This window comes from Haliaeetus albicilla, chromosome 9 (genome assembly GCF_947461875.1).
Source record: "Haliaeetus albicilla chromosome 9, bHalAlb1.1, whole genome shotgun sequence".
In the NCBI taxonomy this organism is placed as follows: Eukaryota; Metazoa; Chordata; class Aves; order Accipitriformes; family Accipitridae; genus Haliaeetus; species Haliaeetus albicilla.
This window is the reverse complement of record NC_091491.1, coordinates 33833321-33854218: the sequence shown is the minus strand read 5'-3', so window position 1 is coordinate 33854218 and position 20898 is coordinate 33833321. Positions and strand designations below refer to the sequence as shown.

General features: G+C 36.9%; 1 protein-coding gene and 1 long non-coding RNA gene across 4 annotated transcripts in view; one reads left to right on the top strand and one right to left on the bottom strand.

Moving 5' to 3' along the window:
- LOC138686900 (uncharacterized) overlaps nucleotides 1-20898 on the top strand; it is a 131815-nt gene that overhangs the window by 12130 nt on the left and 98787 nt on the right. The window lies entirely within an intron of this gene.
- Nucleotides 1809-20674, bottom strand: KNG1 (kininogen 1). 3 transcript variants are annotated; one of them, XM_069792601.1, is made up of 11 exons: nucleotides 20401-20669; nucleotides 17382-17492; nucleotides 16322-16406; nucleotides 13694-13866; nucleotides 11870-11977; nucleotides 10675-10756; nucleotides 9387-9553; nucleotides 7766-7873; nucleotides 6695-6784; nucleotides 4983-5133; nucleotides 1809-4544 (listed from the first exon to the last, which is right to left on the bottom strand). In XM_069792601.1, the coding sequence occupies exons 1-11, from the start codon at nucleotides 20593-20595 to the stop codon at nucleotides 4345-4347; spliced, it is 1470 nt and encodes a 489-aa protein (XP_069648702.1). In that variant the 5' UTR covers nucleotides 20596-20669; the 3' UTR covers nucleotides 1809-4344. The 3 variants fall into 3 exon arrangements, with proteins under 3 accessions (XP_069648702.1, XP_069648701.1, XP_069648700.1); XM_069792600.1 differs by having other exon boundaries at nucleotides 4977-5133; nucleotides 20401-20668; XM_069792599.1 differs by having other exon boundaries at nucleotides 1809-5133; nucleotides 20401-20674.

Here is a 20898-nt window from a genome sequence, read left to right as displayed (position 1 = left end):
TCAAGTTTATAATCCCTGTTACACCATACTGATGGGAGTTACTCCTTTGGAGCTTGTGCTTGGTTTTCACTGAGCAGCAGATTGAAACCTTCAGGAACAGCAGTAATACTAGCATTCATTGTAGCAAGATGCCTTACCCAATTAGGAAAACCTTCTCTCTTTCCTCCTTAAAGCAGCCTTTCTCTTATTTTAGAATGCAGTAGAAACATTGTGTTATTAATTACATTTTACCAAATGAACTTCACTTAAAGCTTAATTAAAACTGAATTGTACTAATGTAGTCTTGTAAACACAAGAGAATTAGGAGTTGTGTGAGTAGCTGGTCACAGAATTGACCACAGAACATCTATCCCCATTGTTTTCAAAGAATATTGGAGGAATTTGTACATTGGATTTGGTACAGCTCTGTCTATATGACAATGGCCATACAGTGTTGTAATTTCTAATTCTGTAGCCACTTAGACCCATTTATCCTCAGATAAATCCTCCCTAAATTGGGAGCAATTATCTTGCTGGCTGAGAGACCTGAGAAAACAAGGAAAGAAATGGGTTCTTATGTCTTATCAAATGCCAGTGTTCATCATTAATTCTCCCCATTTTCTGTTGTCAGGTGCCTGCACATCTCTCTCTGATGGCTAGTTACACTATGTGAATGTAGCATTAGAGGATGATTGGAATTGCCGAGTGTGATTAAAAGGTCATGTCTGAATTACAGCAAAAATCCAATAGGCCATCCATAGTAAAGCTGGGGAATTTTTCATACATCAGTTAAAATACATATTTTGTCTCATTGTCACAGATGGAATGAATGAGAGAGAGCTCATTAAACCCAGACATCTGCAGAATGGCCATCAGGTGGCTCTGGATCTCAGCAGTATCATGAACAGAGTTTTAATTCAGACAAATTTTCATATCCCAGACTCCTAGTTCCGATTATCTGTATCAGTAAGAATGCAATTTTTCTGGTGCAGGACTAGCTATTATTTTTAGTGTTCATGAAATTGCACTTAGAGCATTATTTATACACTTTGCTCATGAGAAGTAATTGGCAAATTTTTTATGCTCTATTGATAGAACTTAATATTTAAAACAGATTGCACAGATGTGATGTTTTTATCTACAGTGTTACTAACCCAGAAAAACGCTGAATGTTAAGCCTACTAAACCTTTCCTGGCAATCACCAAACCCCAATTTGGAGATCATAAAAACCCTGTGGCAAAAAATCTGCCATCTGCTGGCCAAGGAGAAAAGTACTTGTTAAGCACTGCAGTGCACTGGATAGAGCGCTTTAGCATGAGTCCAGCAATAGGAGAAACTGGTAGTTTTGCAGAGCTCTTCAGCAGCAGACTTGAAGCAGGCCTGGTCAGTAGTTTTCTAACAGCATATTTTTTCCATCAGAAAGTGCTGTTTTGTTATAATTAAAACTTTCTGTGGGAACATGTCAATGAGAAATTGAAATGTTCCGTTCTAAAAATATCAGAACATTCTGTTTCAAAACTTTTAGACTGGAACACTTTGATTTTTATTCCAGAATGATTTTTTTTAAAGTAATTATTTTTGTACATTATAAAAACAAGAAGCCAAAACTTAAATTGTCGCCTTTGTATTAAACATTAATGAAACCTCACATCACTATAGCATGTGGTAACTCAAGGCAGTCAAGAATCTAGAAGTTTTGGCTTTTATTACCCTGCTCTGACCATTCAGTCTATGTCTCACTACTTGTGGTCATGTACGTGTGCTGTGTAGGGGAAAATATGCCTAGAGTGTGACTTCAGATGAGGGAAATTGGAGATGGGAAGAAAACTTTGTTTTTCTCATCTTTGCATCTTTATTTCTTTTATTGTAATTTTGCGTGAATTACTTGAATTCTACAGTAATTTAAAGAAAATCTGTTTTGAGCTTATATGCCTTTTAATAATAGAGCATACACAAAGAGTTCCCAGTAATAGCCAAAATCATACCAGTCAATATTCAGAAAAAAAGAAAAGAAGCAAACAACTAAAGATAACTCTCAAGACTTTGCTTTAGCACTTGTCATGTGCTAAAAAGAAAAGATAGACTTTGCATTTCATCCTGCAAGGAAAGGAATGAAAGAAAAAAACGAAGGATTTGATTAGTGGTAGATCCAGGAGTTACTACTATTTTATCTTTCCTTAAAATGGGGCTCCAGCTAAGTTGTATGACTTCTTAAAGATTGGTAACTTTGTTTTCAAAAGGAAAGGAAGTACAGTGGTTCTGATTATATATCACCAGTCATGAGAGACAATTATCTATCTATCTATCTATCTATCTATCTAATATATGCCTATATGGCAGCCAGTTACACTGTGTTAAAAAAATGTTTAGATGCACATAACCAGGCTGAATTTATACTTACAGGGACAGTTTCTAATTTTGGACTTTATGGCTTTTAAAATATAATTTTAATGTAGCTTTTAATGCAGCTTTTAATGCAATTAGAAAAAATGAAGAAGAAGAAATTGCACGTGCAAAATCATAGTGATTCTCCCTCAACAGGGATTATCAGCAGGGCTGAGTTCTTTCACTCACAGTGTGGTTATCTACCAAATGAGCTGAGGAAGTAACTGAACACAGAAGGTTGTTTACCTCTGTAGGAACCAGGTACTGGAGAGGGGAAATGTCCCTATGCTGTCAGGGAATGTTTAGATTCAGGAAGTATGAGTTCAGTTCTGTGATGTCTAGGGGACTGTCCTGTCATGATTGGAGAGACCCTCCTGCATAGGTCTTTTCCTTTTTATTTTTGCTCTTATGTCCCCTCTCCAGTTCCTGTCCTTTTTTGCTTCTTGGCCATGCTACCTCTACCATGTCACTTCTCCATCCCATTCACTCTCTTTCCATTTTTGCCACTAAGTTGCTTTTCTCTCTCGTTCCTTTCACCCTGTCCATATTGTTCCACCCTGCTTCTGTCCTTTCCACTTCTATGTCTTCTGACCTTTCCTTGTAGCTATCTTCTCCTTCAATCCTCCTGGACCTTTTGTGCCAAGACCTCCTGATCCTGTTGATCCATCTGTTTTGCGTTCTCTAAGTAGTCTTCATCTATCTAGTTCTTCCTCACCTGTGAGTTGATGGCAATAGAAGCATAGTACACAAAAGAAGGACACATTCCCATCTGTTGAGTATATATTCTTGATGCCACAGCAATCCCAGCAGCTGGAATGAACAATTTCAGAGAATATCCTTTTTGTCTCTACAGATGTGTTGGAGGATACTTATACTGTGGTTTCAAGCAGTGTGGTCTTTTACAACAAAATTGGTGAAGTGTTCCCATTTGTAGCACCTTACTCTTTCAATAACCTTTTATGGGACCAAGTAGTGGTTCAAATTGGGGAACTGATCTGGCATTAAAGTATATTTATTGCTGGGTGTTTTTTCAGCTGAATAAATTATTGGATCCACACAGAGGGAAAACATTTTAATTTGCCAGAAATATCTGGTGCTTTTTAGCTGATGTATCCCACCGAAACCTTAACATTTGGAAGTTACCCAGGATAGAAATTCAGTCCAGTCTCTAAATTATGCACAACCTAATAATGGAAGAAGGCAGACATATTTTAGGTAACTCAAGTGTTTGCAATTTTGTAATCTGATCTGTAATATTTGTGCACCTCTGCCACATCAAAATCTCTCAGTCATAGTGCCTCTACTGTGTAGTTAACATAATATGCATAGGGAATAATAAACCTGCTTTATTTAGAATTCACTCAGCTGTCCCTGTTATCTCATTCAACAGAACAACCTGCTAGTGATAGGCTGGTGGTAATATTAGCTTGTTTAAAGAAATTGGCAGGTAAAACTGGTTCCTTTATTTTATTTTGTTCTTTAAAAGATTCACTCCAGTAAATTAGAGAAATATTATTTCAGATATCTAAGAAAGGCATCCTTGCTCTATATTGGCTTGCTTTTGTCTTACACATATTTGGTTGAGATTCTTCATGTAATCTGCGAAATTTTTTGTGCCATTGTTTTAAACATAACACAGTGAGATTTGATGCAGTGATTCACTTTGTGCTTATAGCAACTTGAGGCAGATGAGATACAATTTTAACTTCTGCAGCAGAAAGCTGTTGACATGCCTGGTCCCTTTACTAGCCTGGTTCTGAATCATTGGTGCCATTGCCTGATTTACATCTTTGCATATATATATGCAAATACAGAGCATTGCCATATGGTCTTAGGTCCCCTGAAGTGCTGCTGACCTACCTGAGTATCTTAGCTAACAGAATAGGAGCTTTTGCCTCTTCATTTTGTACATTTCAAAAGGCAGTATTTTTCTTATTTTTCTATGTATAATTTCTGAAAAGGATCCTGTGATATTTGAATTATGGTAAAGCATCTGAGATATCAAAGTCTTTGGTTTGGGGAGGTGTTGAGCTTTCTGTTGCTGGATTGATGTTTTCTGCTGCAGAAGGCAAGAGATCTTCATTTGTGAATTCTCTGGGAAAACCAGAAGGAGCTGGAAGGTCCATGATTTGTTTCCATGGCTTTCCAGGACATCTGGGGAGAAGAGATTCTGTGCGATCTGGCAACCCATTAAATAAAGATGTATCAGGAAGAGTTAGTGGTTCTGCAGGTGTACTGGTTTCCTTTCTTGCAACCCCTGGATTAACTAGCTCTGATGCTGTTTCAGCACTGTATGATGGGATGGTTTCGTTTTGATTAAAACCCCTTTCATTGGACTCCTGAGAAGATTTGGGGGTTGGGTGTTTATGTTTACCATTTTTACCGTGTTTTTTATGCCCACACCCATGGCCAGTTCTGTGCCCACAACCAATTTCATGCCTATGCCTTTTGTCAGACTCGTGATCCTTTTTATATCCATGCCTGTGTTTATGCCCGTGTTTATGCTCATGTTTATGCCCGTGTTTATGCTCATGTTCATGCCCGGGTTTATGCTCATGTTCATGCCCGGGTTTATGCTCATGTTCATGCCTGTGTTTATGCTTATGTTCACCTTCACCTTCTGGTTCCTGTCCACCATCTTTTCTGATTTCTTTGCCAGGTCTTTGCCCTTCTTCATTTTCATCAGAGCATGAAATTTGATTTGGCTGGTCTAGCGTAGCAAAGCTTCGCAAAGGTGTGAATCCAGGAGGCATTCTTAGAAGTACAGTCTAAAAAACATTGCAATAATAGCCATATTTGTTACATGAACAAGTAAAAATAGCTCCAGATTTGGGAAATACAGAAGTTGGCTCATTGCAGTATGAGTCATTTAGCAAAAATATCAGATTTTTAAAGTAAACTAAATATTTATCTTTTCTATCTGTGATAAGTATGGAAGCATAAACATCCTCCCAAATAATTCCAGAGTATTTTAGCAGTTACATGTTAGAAGAACAATTGATATATCACTGAAATTCTGTCAGTTTAATATGGGAATAATACTATAGAGAGGAAAATAGGTGTACTGGTTTTAATTTATGAACAATACAGTTAGTTGATTTCTAGGACTAAATGTCCCTGCGCCTGTTAGAGTATAACAGTCTAATGTATAAAACCAATTTATGCTAAAGGCTAACACATCTCTGAGTAGTCTCAATACCAGAATATACAAAAGATCTGGGTCATTTTGTTATATGAAATGTAACTATTAAATTTTTTTTCTAGATTTGTCACATGCATTTCATAAGACTGCTTAGAAATAACAAATATAGGTTAAAGCTGATAATATGAAACATTCAGTTCTTACTGAGTAATCTCTATTTCCCCATTGCTGTTCAACTAGAAGACAAAGACTGAATGCATGCTGTACAGTCACTATCCAACATGGGTTTAATTTCTGTCCACCAAAGTGTCTGATCATTATCTAGCTGTAAATCAGGGTTGCTTGGGATGGAGCTAAATTTGAAAGTTGATGCAAATACAATATTGTAGTGAAAATAAAGAGGCGAGACATTTATTAGTTGATACATAATGAATAAATAGGTAGTTATGAAGGTGCTGAGCACAGTGAAGTTATTGATTAGGAATGCAAGTTAATCAATCTCACTTTATTCAGTGTATCTTCTCTTCTTCACTGGGGAACATGGGAGCCCCTGTATTTATTAAAAAACCTGCAATCATCTGAACTAAAAAAGTTCTGATAATAAAAAAAGATTTATATTCCACTCTGAAATTTTCAAACTGACCCATGTTCAGGGCTAGTTAATTGTGGAGCTGGGCAGGAAGAAAACTGAAAAATCTTTCTGCAGAGATTGACAACTTGTGGCAGGAGATCTGCTACTCTACTAATATGAAAAGATTCGCAGATGCTTTTGAAATCTGTGGGGTATAATTATTGTGTTGCCAAATACATTTTTTTTCTCAATTTTTAAACCTAGTATGAATAGTAATTCAAAGGAGCTGACGGGGCTCGATACTTTAGAGCTTAACTGATAATGCAGAGGAGCAGTCAACAGGCAGAATGTTCTCTCTGTCCTATTGCCTTTCTATTTCTGTAATCACTGTGTTGTCCACTGTCTCACCTTGTAATGAAACTGACCTTGATGTAACAAGTTGCTGAGGTTAGAGGGTGAGAGGGAGGAATGTGGCATTATTAAGGTTGTTAAAAGATCTATGTGTTCCTTTATTTTTGGTACAAAATATGAGATTATTTGGAATGGATAAAGAATTTAATGACAGCCTTTGTTCTGTGCTCTATTTATGATGATGAATAATGAAAAGGAATCATACCACTGAGCGTTCTTTAGAGCAGTTAACTTGGGGAAAGATTTTATTCTCCCATGGGATCACGTGAATTTGTGCTTCACATTGCAATGGTGCCTGTTGACAAAACAAAAATCAACACGTTAAGGCAACAAGACATCAGACACAAAGGAAGAGAGTTGTGCATGAAAAAAAGTTATGATTTTTTAGTAATACTTTAAAATACAAATATACTTGGAACTTTACCCAAATATCTATAAAATCCATCTTAGTGATGAAGACTTCTGTATTGGGAAACATCACTGCTTAGATTTTTGTGGTTATAGTATGCCTGTGTAAACACTTTAATTCAACTTTGGATTGGAGAGCGGACCTTGAAAAATTGGATTTTTCATCTCTAGCACTTTTGGAGCCGTATCTGTTTAATCTTCATGATATTCCTAAGAAATATTGTTTGCTGATGGTATTTCTCCTGCTAAAAAGTGGGAAATTGAGATAGAGAGAAAGGCTTTTTAATTTTTTTTTTATTTTGTGCCTGCCGCACTAACAGATTTTAAAATCTCACAGGTAAGTACTGTTCTTGTGATGGGAAAAGAGACGGGAAATAAAGACTCTCTTTCTCACCAACTCCCTTGCCAATGGTTCCTGGCCCTATCAGCATTACTTTCCAGTGTCTGGAGCATGTTTTCCCAGTATCACCAGCATGTACTTCAGAAACATCATTCCTTTGCACACCAGTAACACTCCAATCTCATGTTTTCCTTAGCTGCAAGTCCACAGAGAAAAGAGTATTGCAGCCATTTCATTTCGCAGCAGTGTCCTCCCCTCCTTTCTTTGATTCATTATTATCAGTTCCTTTCACTTTGCAGTGACCACTGATTCTGCAGTTGGAGTGACTCAGTTTAAGCTTCATGTTTTACTAACATTGTCACTGGTTTGGGTTACAAACAGTGAAATGTGTCCTTCTTGTTGAAAAAAAAGTTCACTGAAAGAGGTAGCAGAACTCAGGATGTGATTTTACTTAAGTGTTTATAATTTCTGGTGCAAATGAAGTTGTCCATTAGGAACATTAGAGTTGGCAACGTCATCATTACTTACACTGTCTGATGTGGCTTCACAGTCTTCATTAAATTTTTCGAACTCTGTCTTTGAGCAGTTTGTCTTCCGGATTGCAAATACTAAATGGTAGTTTTGTCCTGCAACCACCTGAAAAATTAGCAAGAAGGCTTTCTTTAGTAAAGGCATTTTATTGAAAAGGATTCATAGGAAAGATGTTTTTCTACAGGCTTATGCTACTTGTAGAATATAAGTCCTGACCACTGGGACAACATATGTTAAGAACAATATGAAAATATTTGGCAGCAAACCTATCTGCTTCTAATCAACTAACTTATTTACTCCAGTTCCCATTCTCAAAAATTCCAGCATTGAAACTGAAGGAATCAGAAAGGTCAGAATACTATCAGGCCCACAGTTTTGGCTTTGTTTTATTGGATGCCTGTAGTAATTTCATTAATAACAAATGAAATCATTAGAGATACCACTGTAGAGAGCCAAATATGATGTAAGAAAAGTGGAATGTGAGTAAAATGAAGTGTGTGATGAACAGGCTCAGTTGAAAATGAATGTATTTGCCAGATGCATTAAGGAGAGAAACTGCATGGGTTCAGGAATGTGCCTGGTATGAGTTCTCTTGGTATTTTTTACAGAGCCCAAGATAATATATCCTGCTTCAGAGACAGCAGACAAAACATGAAATTCTGTCTCTTTTAAGTCTATTTTTAAAATGTATGCATGCTAATATCAATCACAATATGGAAAGTGAGAAAGAAGAAAAAAGTCTGAAAGAAGAAAAAAGTCTGAAAGAAGAAAAAAGTCTGAAAGAAGAAAAAAGTCTGAAAGAAGAAAAAAGGTTTAAAAGAAGAAAAAGCACAGATATTACTAGTAAGCTAACGTGAGTTATTCAGAAAACCTCTGATGTGCTTTTAGTGCCTTCTCCAGTGGTACCCCTCAAGCTCAGGAGAAGTTGTTGACAAAGTATTTTCTGAACTACTCCACTGTCTTATTTTCAATTCTGTCCTAAACCTCTGTTTTGATATGTTGGAACAGTAAACAAGGCAAATGCAAATGCTGACTAATATTATCCTCTTGATTCCTTGTTCTTCTTTATTCATCTGTATATCTTAAGTTATGCACAGATGTTCTCTTGTGAATCTAGCTGGAGTATTACTAGCAGCAGAATCAGTATATAAATTAACAGATTTCTAAGTGAAATTGGGAATCCCCATTTCTTGGAGCTTACAGCTGCTGTAGGGTGGACAGTGCCTAAAACAATATGCAGAGTATTGGTGTCATGGATCAAGTGGGTACTTTCTACTTTTCTACTTTAAAAGTCTAAGGTGTGTTACAAAGGCTGGTAAAGAGTGGGGTAGATACACAGAAATCAGATACCCTAAGTCAAACTTTTTCCCATGCTTTTACAATCATGTTTTAAGAAAGATAAAAAAATCAACAGATGGGAGATTTTTAAATAATTTCTGAATGCAAGCCAAGATGGTTACAATTTTGAAAGAAAAATTGCATGGATATTTCAGTTACCACATGTATCAACACTTAAAGAAAAACATTATTTCAAATCTAAATACAAACTTTAGCTAACATTCAGCTCAGACCAATAACACTGCCATGTCTGTTCCTCATCTCTGTGGTATATCCCAACCTGAACTGTCGCTGCTTCTATTTCTCCACCTTTATAGTAGAAATCATCATTGCTCTCCGAATTATACTTCTCCATAGAAACCTTCAGTAGTTCCTTCAGTTCTGGACTGTCTTTTGGGATAGTCTTCGGACAACCACTGCAAGTGGCAGGAACTACCGTGTCCTCAACTGAAAGAAACCAACAGACTTCAGATCTAAGGAACAAAAGATTCAATGGAGATAAAGACTGGGAAAACCAGTTATAAACTCCTGCTTTCTGTGATGCTTCATACTTGGGTCTATCAAATGAAACCAAAATATCTTTGAGTTTTATATGATCACGATTATCATATCTTGGTTATCTAAGAGAGCACTGCATCAGCACCTAGTGTCGCACTGGACACTTAACAACAGTTTTCTCACAGAAACAAGAATTATGTATACCAACTGCAGGTAGCTAGCAAATAAAGAAAGGGAACATCTACAAATATGGAAGGACCTGAATCAGGTGAAACAAGAGGTGCATGTTATTGGCAATGAATGAGTGTATTGAGGAATATCATCCTTTCTGGAAGAAAAACAAGTCTGAATGGGTGAGAATGCAGCACTTACTACATGGAGTGGTACTGTACTCCCTGTTCTAAAGCTCTGGAGCTGTGATAATCTGTGTCCAAATAGATGGCTGGAGGAAAAAGTAATAATAAGAAAATGATTTGGGAGTTTGACTGTAATGAACTTATAAATTCTAAGTAATTTATTTACTAGGAAAAAAAAAGCCTCTAACATATCAAATATAAGTCTAGCCATGCAATATGAAATAAACAATGATAGTATCAATATGTGAATTACCAATTTTGGACAAAATCTTGAATTCCTCATCTCCTTTGCTTTTCAAAAGAATACATGGGAGCTCTTTGAAAAGTTAGAAGTTACTTATTTAAACAATGTGATATTAACTTGCTTGTCATTGTGGTGGAAAAGGAATTAATTTTTGTAGGACAGTTATACTCTTCAAGTTTGTATCTGTTAATCTCCAAATGAGAGTCAGCAACCAGGTCCATGTCATAGAAATAGGGCAGTATACAAATGATAAAACGTAACTTTCAGCTGCATATGAAATACTTGTAGGAAGTGAAAAAAATCTGTGTTAATATTTCATTAAGAGGCAGTGCTTTTTTGGTCCCAGAAGAATTACTTTCTCTTGTTATTATCTGTTTTCATCTCTTGCATTTTTATTTTGTCTTTTTTTAGAATTGTAAAGAACATTGAAAATTGCAGAACTTTTAAAATTGATAGTGCCTATGACATACCTGGAAGCTTGCATTGGCTTGCAATGTCTATGATCTCTGCGTGAAGATTTTGATATGCTTTGGCATCACATTTACCTACACGCTGGAGTAAAAAATCCAAAAGAGCTCCTTATTATTTAGAAATAATGAACAAGCTCACATCCTAGTACCTTCCTGCTAACAGAATAAGTCAAGCATACTACTAACAATTCCTTCTTTCCTTCAATATACTCAGAGCAAGAAGCCTGCCAGACAGTCTGCAGAGCCAATAAAGGATGAGGGTTCAAAAGGACCACTCAGAGAATATAAAACCGTAAAACAGAAGCTAAATGAACTATTTGTATGTGTTCATTACAGAAAGAAATGGGGAGGTTTACAACCTAGAATCCTGTTTTATGGAGAACTCACCAGAATTTCTGTCTCAAACTGTAAAGACCAAAAAGAAGATTATGCAATTAACAAATCAAACAGTTTCTTGTATTTACTCAGGTGTTCTAAAGGAACTGTGGTAGATGCCTTGCTTAAAATTGCCTTCATATTTCAGGGCTGGAAGAAAGCAGATGTTGATCCTCCCATTTACCACCACTGTTCATTATGACTCTGTGTTCCTGCCCTCTACCTTGTATTTGCAGAAGCATTTGTCTGATCCCATGGTGAGCTGGTTCAGGGAGGTTGGTTGAGAGAGCAACCCTCTATTTTTGGTGCAGTTAATTCTGTTCCAGGTCAAAGAAGCCAAGGAAGTACCCGGTTTTGCAGCAGTTTAGCTAGAGTTTGTATGTTTGTTAATAAATTTCTTTTGAAGCTCTCTTTTTTGGACTGTGGTGGAGGTTAAGTAATAATTCAGCTACTTACTTTTCTTGGAAAATATGTCTTAAGCTGGAAAAGTGGTGCTAATTTTAATTATTGGTTTTTGGGTTGTACCTGAGTGACTCCTTAAATATCTGGATAGGAACTTCTCAAGGGATTTGTTATTTGGGTGAGACTGTTTAGATTCTAGAGAGTAATCTGTAAACATTTCAGTGGTCATCTTAGTCGCTGATTCAGGAGAAGACATGGATGTTGTTCTAATTGCATGAATAGACAGTTATCTATAAGCCTGGATTTAAACTTCATTCACAAAGTGAAGCAAGACTATAAGTATTTTCTTGAGTCAGATCTCAATGATTATTTGTTAACGTGATATTTTCTTGATAAACAGATTTTGACGATTACTTACACCTCTAGAAGTAGTTTTGCACTCTGGAGTTAAATCTTGAAACTGGTCTTTGGAGCAATTAGTCTCCTCAATTTCATATTTAATTATGTAATTCCATCCAGCTACCACCTGCAACAGATATTTAAGAGATGCATTATGTAAACCAATACAAACTTGGAAGTTAGACTGTTAAATGTGATTAGCAAAGAAAGCAAAACTACTCTTCTAGTGTCTTCCATCCATTAAATCACTTTGCAGTCATTGAGCCGTAGAGTGTTCATGGACAGCAAAAAAAATCTTGTCCTTGTGATACAAAAAGTAAGCAGTCAGTCATGCATATATTAGAAGTGCACTCTGTGTTTGGATTCCACTTCTCATGGCAAGCCTGCAGCCTCATAGTGCTTGGTTTCTTGCACTTTCCTCCAAACTATCTGTTACGTATTACTCCCAGTGACAGGAAGCTGGTCTAGATAGATGACTACACTAATACAGCTTGGCAATTCCTATGTTCCTGAGCAGGGGACATAGGAAAACAGTATCTGAATAATGTAACTTTATACTGCTGGCATCATTTGTTATTGAGTGTCCTGCATTTATCATCTACCTATAATTGTGTCTGCCTTGGGCTTTACCTTCCCCCACCCACTGTTTTGTCCAGATTTGTGACCCTTTTTTTCATTTTCTCTCCAGGAAGCAGTTCAGTTTTCCTCACTGTGGCTACTGCTTCTCACCCATGAAATCTCTCCACATCACAGTGTTGGGTCAGGTAGTGTTGGACTAAAAAGTGGAAACAAGAATCAAATATAGGAACCTTCCATGCCAGATCAGTTACAGTGGAGGGCTCCGACTAGGCTCTGTTTACCAGAAGTGACATGATGGTTCTCTTCCTAGCTGCTGGACTACAGTCTGTCTGTGACATTTTGTCATGTGGCTTAAATGTTGTGTAAGCTTGTCTTTCAGCTAAGAGGATCGTTGCCACCAGTAAATAAAAAGAGGACAGTCTGAATTAAATCATGGGTCAAACTGACATGAGACCAGAAGATGCTTTTTGGCTAAGTAAACACATACATATTCAAAGAAAAGGGCCTGTATTTGGTGTCAGCTTATATACCAGTTAAAAACCAAATAAGAAACTTTGCTTTCTAGCAACATCACACCAGTCCTTTCACAGGGAAACAGTTGTTGCATGAAATACCAGATGACACAGAATTTCTGCGACCTGAGCAGTCATTTCTTGCAAAGCAGATATTTCTGTATGCAGAAATCTTTCAGCAAGCGACATGCTGGCTTTTTGTTTTTCTTACCCATTTTTCCTATATGGGGTTTACCCATTCTATAGCATATAGCAGCTGATGACATATGGGTCCTATTGCATTGCAAAAACATAGATGCCGGCTGCTGTTTGAGAGGCTGTAGAGTATGAGACATCTGTGCAGGCTGGCAGTTTTGGCACAGAACCTAGGAGAGATCTGCTCCTGCTGGAGCTTCGGGGAGAGGCCAAGCGGAATACCCAAGAGCATCTGAGATGACATAAGATGCCTGTGTCAGCACTGAATGCAAATAAACCAGTGCTAAACACTGGTTAGATACAACTGCAGATAAAGAAAAAAATATGTTTACTATCAGTTTGTGAAGTTGACAGCTCTGAAAATCCAGCAGGTAACCATTTATGATTCCTTATAAATGAAGAGAATTATTTACAGGGTCTATACTCTGTGTGCATTTCATATGCTTTTATTATGAAATATAAGCCACCTTAAAATCAGAAATGTGTACATAAAACAACTAAGGTACCTGGTTTGGGGGTTTTTTTTGGTAAAGTTTAGAGAAAAATCATAGACAAACCTGTCTTTTAGCTTCTTTTATTTCCACCAGCTTAAAAAGGGCAAGTTCAGCACTGTGCCTGTTAAACTTTTGAATGGCTTTTTTCAGAATTTCTGACACTTCTGAACTGTCACTTGGTATAGGATGGAAGCATCCAAGACAGGTACCCTCAGTAAGTGTTATCTTTGGTGTAGCTGGAAAAGAAACAAACCAAAAAACATAGGGCTTCATGTAAAACAGTCTCAGGTTTTAATTTTTCCCGTCTGGAAATGAGAGAAAAGGTTCAATGAGCTTTTAATTGGAGTGATCAGCAAAATCCCAATTTCAGTTTCAGGGCCTGCAAAGACATTAATTGTATTTAGAAACATGCTTTGGTTTGGGGGGGGGGGCATCCGTGACATTTGGATCCAGGCATGGTTTCAGCAGCAAACTTCATTCAGAGTGAGTTCAGGAGTCATACAATCTCTGAAAAACCTTGCATGTAGTTTTGACACCACTAAGGAAGGGTCACCTGTCATTCAGTCAGGGAAGAACCAGTGGAAGCTACAACTAAGGAGATGTTATTCAAATGTTTCAAAGCTCACCCACTGTGTGCAGCTGCTTACTATCCTCACCATGTTTCAGGATGGGGACTTTGACAGGAGTGTTTTGGCTCACCCATGTGAACTGCTCTGACTCTGAGCTCCTCAGGGACCGTAGCTGAACTATTCTGCTGCTGTGTTGTTTGAACTCCCTCTGCTAGTCACTGTGGCTGCCAGTTACCACTTGGTGGTACCTTCAGGCTTAAGCAACTGGATTGGCTGTGGATAGACAAGCTTGATGGGGATGCTCAAACTTCTGTTTCCTACTACTAATCCTATTAACTCTCTTTCCTTTCTAGTAATCATGGATTGGATTTTCATAAATTAATTTTATAGTTCAGTACATAAATTAATTTCATGATTCAGTGAGCTTGAGAATGAAAGTGGGACAGTATGTGGTCTCTATGGAATTGAAGTAAAATTTGTGTGCCTGATCCTCAGCTGGCATAAACTGGCTTAAATGAAGTTATGCCAACTTGAACCAGCCAGGAAAACAGTCCAGGGTCAGTGTGATCAAACTGTTCCGCCGAGAAGGCTGAAAAGTATGGTATCTAACATGGTGGAGAAATCCCTCACTGGTTAAGGTCTATTGTTTCACTCTATGTTTGAATCCTTTGGATTTGATTTGGCTCCTTTGTACGTTTGGAATATCTCAGTGTAAGCAATACTGTTTAGTCTTAGCTCTCCAATGGGTACTTGAACAAAGTCTGGCCCTTCGTATTTCTAGCATCACTTATTTTGACTCACTAATGGCAAATATATACATGTTACAGAAAAATGTGACCATGTTTTCAGGGAATAATCACAAAGGAGATAATAAAACAACAGTATACCCAGTTCTAAACCGACTAGGGTCTCAGCATTTTCATAAGTGCTGAACAAATGTGTATTCTTTTTTCAGAGTTGCTATAACTTGGTAAGAAAAGATGAGCTTCTTAGGCTGAATACATGATTCATTTAATTTATGTATTTTTTTAGCTTTCTAAGCAAAGATTCAAATGCAAATTTCCCATGCATTCTCTGTGGGTTTCACACACCTTTTACTGGCAACTAGATGTCACCATTGCCCTACAAATGCATCTAAACCAAGCAGCGTTATTCAGTAGCAGAACATGGAGTTTGTATGTACTGCAATTCCTAGAAGGACACTGGCTGGAGGTATAGCCATTTAAGTTTTAAACAAGATAACTAGGAACAAAACCCAAAGATAAGCTGCCAAACATCTTACAAATCATGGTAAATATTTCTGTAGTTAATATGCACTTAGCTCCCTGCTACCAGTTAGATGGGTATTTTAAAACTAGCTTGGCTATGTCTTACATGAAGACTAGGCATAGGCACATAGAGATCTCAGTTGCAAAGCTTTAAAACAATGTGATCTCTTTCTAATAAAGGAAATTATTATTTTAACATAATAGTCATATATGCATGTCTTACAGAAAAGAAATGTAGTACTGCTTACTGTTAAGGTCTAAAAGATATCATAGTGTCTCTTACATAATTATATCGCTGCTAGATTTTTATTTTGTAAATGAAAATTTTTTTGTCCTTTTTTGGTTGGGAATAAATATTTGTTTTGGTAAACTTTAACAGAAATAATTTAGTCATTTTTAGTTTCGAGAAAATTAAGGTACAATTTTGTCATATAAAGGTTTTTTCTAATGATTTCTCGCACAATTTTATACTTGAATAAGTAAGGACAGAAGATAAAAGCATGACAAGTTCTATCTAGTTTCTAAGTTACTGATATGCTTTTGGTCTTAAGCAAATTCATTTTAACTTAGTATAATTCCAGTGTTTGAAGAAACTTACTACACACGCATGTGTCAGTTTTTATTACCCTACGTAGAAACTGCCAGTATTTCACTGACTTAGCCTATATGTGTATAACAGTGAAGTGAAATTTTATCTTTAACATGTAGTTGCTTATGGAAGATTATCTGTAAATGTCTGAATAGAATGATGAGGAGCTCCTACCTTTAAAATTACCTGAAAGTCTCAGTATTGTATTTTTCTCATTCTTATTTGTCAATGTACTTGTTGAATGCTGCCCCAAACAGTTACATACCTGGAAAAATTTTGCAATCTTGTGAAACATTACTTGTTTTTTCAGCGTTATTCATGTGAACTTGAGCTGTGCATTCTCCTGTTTTCTGCAAAAATACATGACAACATTTGTCTTAAACTTGCTGAAGAAAAATACAGTGCTATATATTCTTCTAGCTATTCAACAAAGTTGACAGTTGCAAGTTGAGTTTGGGGAACAAGTTCATATGTACATTTGTAGTAATGTCTAATTTGCTGTTTTATTACTGGAAAAGGAATGGTTTTGTTGATTGTGGGGAGAGTAGGGGATGAACTGAGCAGATAATTTGAAAGATTGCTTTGTATCATGATTGATGCGTATTAATTAACTAAAGAATTTACAGTCAGAATAATGGAAATGAACACATCTGCATAAATAGTCTGTATAAATTGTGTATTTACCTAATTGTCTCTCTGCTAGTACAAGATATGCAGCAATGACCATGGCATTTGACATTGATTCAAATGGTATTATCACCATTAACCCTTTCTTTGCATTGTGTACTGGGTGAAATAACAGTGACTTCCACTGGAAATGTGCAGTGTTCCTGCATGCTGTCTGTGCCCCAATTGTACCTCCTCTAGGTGCTCTCTAGTAGCATGAGCCAGACATGCTTTGCACTGCTAAAAGCCCTCTAGTAAATTTTCTGCCATAGTGGCTTCCATGTCAGTATTTTTGTTGGTGCAGATCTGAAGTCAGTTTGGTTGTGCAAGTTTCCATTATACATAATTAACAAAGTATTGCAGCCCTCACACTCTCACAGTGCACGTATCTTACGTTGACTTTATTGAGAACCTTTATACTGAAGTGCTGAAATGTTCCCTTCTGCACATATTCAAGATTATAATGGTAAACTTATGATTATAATGGTTAACTTCAGAGTTGTAAACATTTCTGTACTGTACTTTAGCCTATAAGCTCTCAAAAGCAACACAGCTAAAACAGTTAAATTCTCTACTATATTTTTCCCCAGGCAAATGCAGTCCTGGTCATTATGCTGATGTTTCTATACAGAGAGCTTTTAAAGAGGACAGATACTTACAGCTTCTGCAGGTACTTTGTAATCACAATCTTGCCACAGTTTATTTTCTTCAGCGGCACAAGTGGTTTCATGTATTCGATATTTCATATAGAATTGTGTGTCAGGACCTGCCTGCATAAAAACAATATGCCTGTCGACATTTGCATAGTAATAAATCAAGTGAAAAGATAAGAGCTTCAAAAGGTAAATACTCTCCATTGGTTACCTTATATTTTATAGTATGGTTTCACATTAGCTGGTGGCCTCCATGCAAGGTCTCCCAAATCTTGGTAGTTCAATAATTAACTTATCTAATTATATTACTGAGGCCTTACCTACAATTACAATAAGTTGATACAATAGATATGGTATGCTCAACTACTTTCATTTTAACTGGTAGTACCAAGGGTTTTAAAACCAGAAAGAAGTGGTTAGGTTTTATACTCATATTCAAATGTACTCCAAATAAGCAAATTTGGGTTGCTGCTTCAATGGTTAGCATAATTACCAGCTTGGACTGTGCTCCTGTCTGACTCCCTCACTCTCACTCTTGGCCTCCTCCCAGATCTGTCTACTTCCCTTCTGTACAACTCTACAGGCAGCCCAGAAACAGCAGCCAGCAACCCTCAGGCAGCCTGGCAGTGCCCAAACTGCCTTTACTCTGGGGTAACAGGGTACTTAACTGCCCTGCCTACTCAGAAGAAAGGGGCAAGGAAGGCATATGCTCTGGAGACAGCCTGTGGTGGTGCCTGCAGTTTTCCTACAGGCATTAAAGGCAGAACTGCTCATGAGGGTAGTTTCAGGAATCCCGTAAGATGAAATACAGACAAAGTATTAAGCAAAGTTTGGCCTGGCTAGTGAAAGTGTTTCTGATGCTGGTAAATCAGAAGGGGTCATTTTCTCCTTGCCATAAACTGAGTAGTAAGCCTGTGCCTGCAGGTAACATCAACACACTGCAAGGTTTGTGGTTCATCCTTTATAGGAGATATAAAGCCAGAAGTTACTAATCTTTTACAGCCACTAAAAATGCTCAGCCAATATGCCTTTTCAAATACAAACACAGGCAGTTGCTGCACTTTAACACTGGTTATCCTCAAATGATACTGCTGGGAGAATTAAATGATAATTCTTGCCTTAGTGGTATCAAGAAAGAGAAGCTGAGCTGATGTGGGTGGAATATACTGGGTTTACACTGGTGTAGACACAGAATTATATTCTGTTGTCTCAATTCTTGTTATATACTGCTACAACTACAAAGAGGTATAGAGGTACCCAACATAATGGTTGCAGGTTGTAAAATGGGATGAAAGGGTCTCAAAAAAAATATAATGGACTTAATCCTCAGCAGGTATAAATTGACATTTATGGAGCTGCATCAGATTATACTATCTGTGATGTGGACTTAAAAGGAGCCGAATTCTGTTCTCTGTTACAGTGTTTTAAATCTGCAATAAATCAGCTCAGTGAATAAACAAAATAAGTGAGAAAAGACATTGTTTCTGAATATTATTTGTTGTTGGTTTATTTCATTATTATTATGAACAGCTATGCCTTTAACTGGGGCAGGTTCAGTCTTTCAGCAGCCAGCTTTTATGTTTTATTACCTTATCAATAATGAATGTACATGAATATGTAATAACCAGCTATTTAATTAATGCATTCAACATTGTGAGACTAGTGATGAGTAAAATCTATATGCTTTTTAGAAAAAGAATATCGAATATGAGGCAATCTCTATTGCAGATTCCTTTTCTCTGTTTTTTACTTAACATTATAGTCAGATCAATGATTCAAAGTGATAATTGATTCCCACCTCACATCTTTTAAGAAAAGGAAAGATGGATATCTAGGGAAGGAAAGATGAATAAAAATTGCAATAAATATGTATTTGTAAAAATAGAACATTGTTTAAGATAAAATACTGAAACTAATATCTGTCCTTTGGTAACATCAGCAAAAGGAAAGTGGTGTTACAGCTCTGATATAAGGTTGTTTGCATTTGGCTATTGTTAAGGATGTGTGTAGTTCAGTGAAGACAGTGGGACTATTCATTTGTTTAATATTAATTGTATAAAGGGTTTGCCAGATTTTAGTCTTTGTCACTACATGCTGAAATCTCCCCAGTTTGAAAACAGGAAACCCAGAGGGTAGGTGCCAGCAGATGTGGGTAGTTTACTGTAAGGCTTTTAGCAACTGATATATCCTTTCTGTGGTCAATTTCTATCTGGGTAAAAGTGTCTTGTTATTTTGGAGTGCAAAATATTCTCTCTGACACTGGGTTTCTTGTGTTTTACATCTGAAAATCCAATCCAGTAGAAAAAAATGCTAATGTTGTTTTCAAGTAAAGTAATGGTTGTCATTATTATGGTAATATCATCTTTGTATGCCTCTCAGAGGTAAATACTCTTTTGTTAGATTAATGCTATACAGAAGGACTCCAGGCAAAGGATCATGTTTCATTCTTTTTTTCTGTAATTTTAGCTGTCACCCTATTTGACTAAAATACCACCTAGTGCTTTTAGATAGATCTGTGACTCAGGACTAGCGTCAATCAAATAATATTCACAAACAATTTATTCAGAGTATTGCCAAATTTTATCAGGTCATTCTTTTTTATGTGTGATACCAGCTCTTCCCAAGTCAAGATAATATTCAGATTTTTTAGTAATTGTGGTTTTGTCATTGATCTGAAAACCTTACTGATGATGGAAGAGGGTAGAATTCCCAACACAGAAAGGAGAAAACGGAATGGACTAGTAAGACAAGTTGTATTAGTGATAGAAATTTTCTATTCTTTAGTCCTTGCATTAACAAGCAATTCACCAGCACACACAGTTCCGTTGATAAGAACATAATATACATCCCTGCTTGTCATGGTAATGAGTATCTTACTGTGCAAGTCATTTCTTGGATTTTTTAAAAGATTTTTGGAAGACACTTTGCTGTCATACTTGCTTTCTTATGAACAAGATGAAGATAATCTGATTCAGAGTGCATAAACAATTCCAACATTTTTTTTTTTTTTGTAAAGTCTACTTACAGTTCTCTTGGCTTCCATCACCATGTATAGAGCAAATTGATTACCAGTTGCTCTGTCTCCATTGTATTTCTTCAGTGCTGTGTCGACAGCTTTAAAGACATCAGGGTCATCACAGTCCAAAAACTCAAATGGAAGAGGGGTAGCTCTGCTAGAGAAAAAACTACAGCAGAGTGCTAGTACAATGAAAGGTTTCATAATTGGACAAAAAAAGGCCCCCTGAATTAGAAGGCTTTTTAAAAACCAAATGGAAAAGGAATGTCTGACAGCATTTTAGCTGTTTTTCAGGAGCAATAGCTAAGTAAACAGAAAGAGTGGGTTACTGGGGTTGGTTGGTTCTTATCATACCCTGTTAATACTGCAAATAAACATCTGAGTTTATGTAAATAAACTTTGTGTGGTCACCAGAATGACACTAAGGTTATCCACCTGCCATCAAGATAACAGGCTAAATGGCTGCAGCTGGGGACAGGTTTAGACTAATAAGGATGGCCCCTGAGC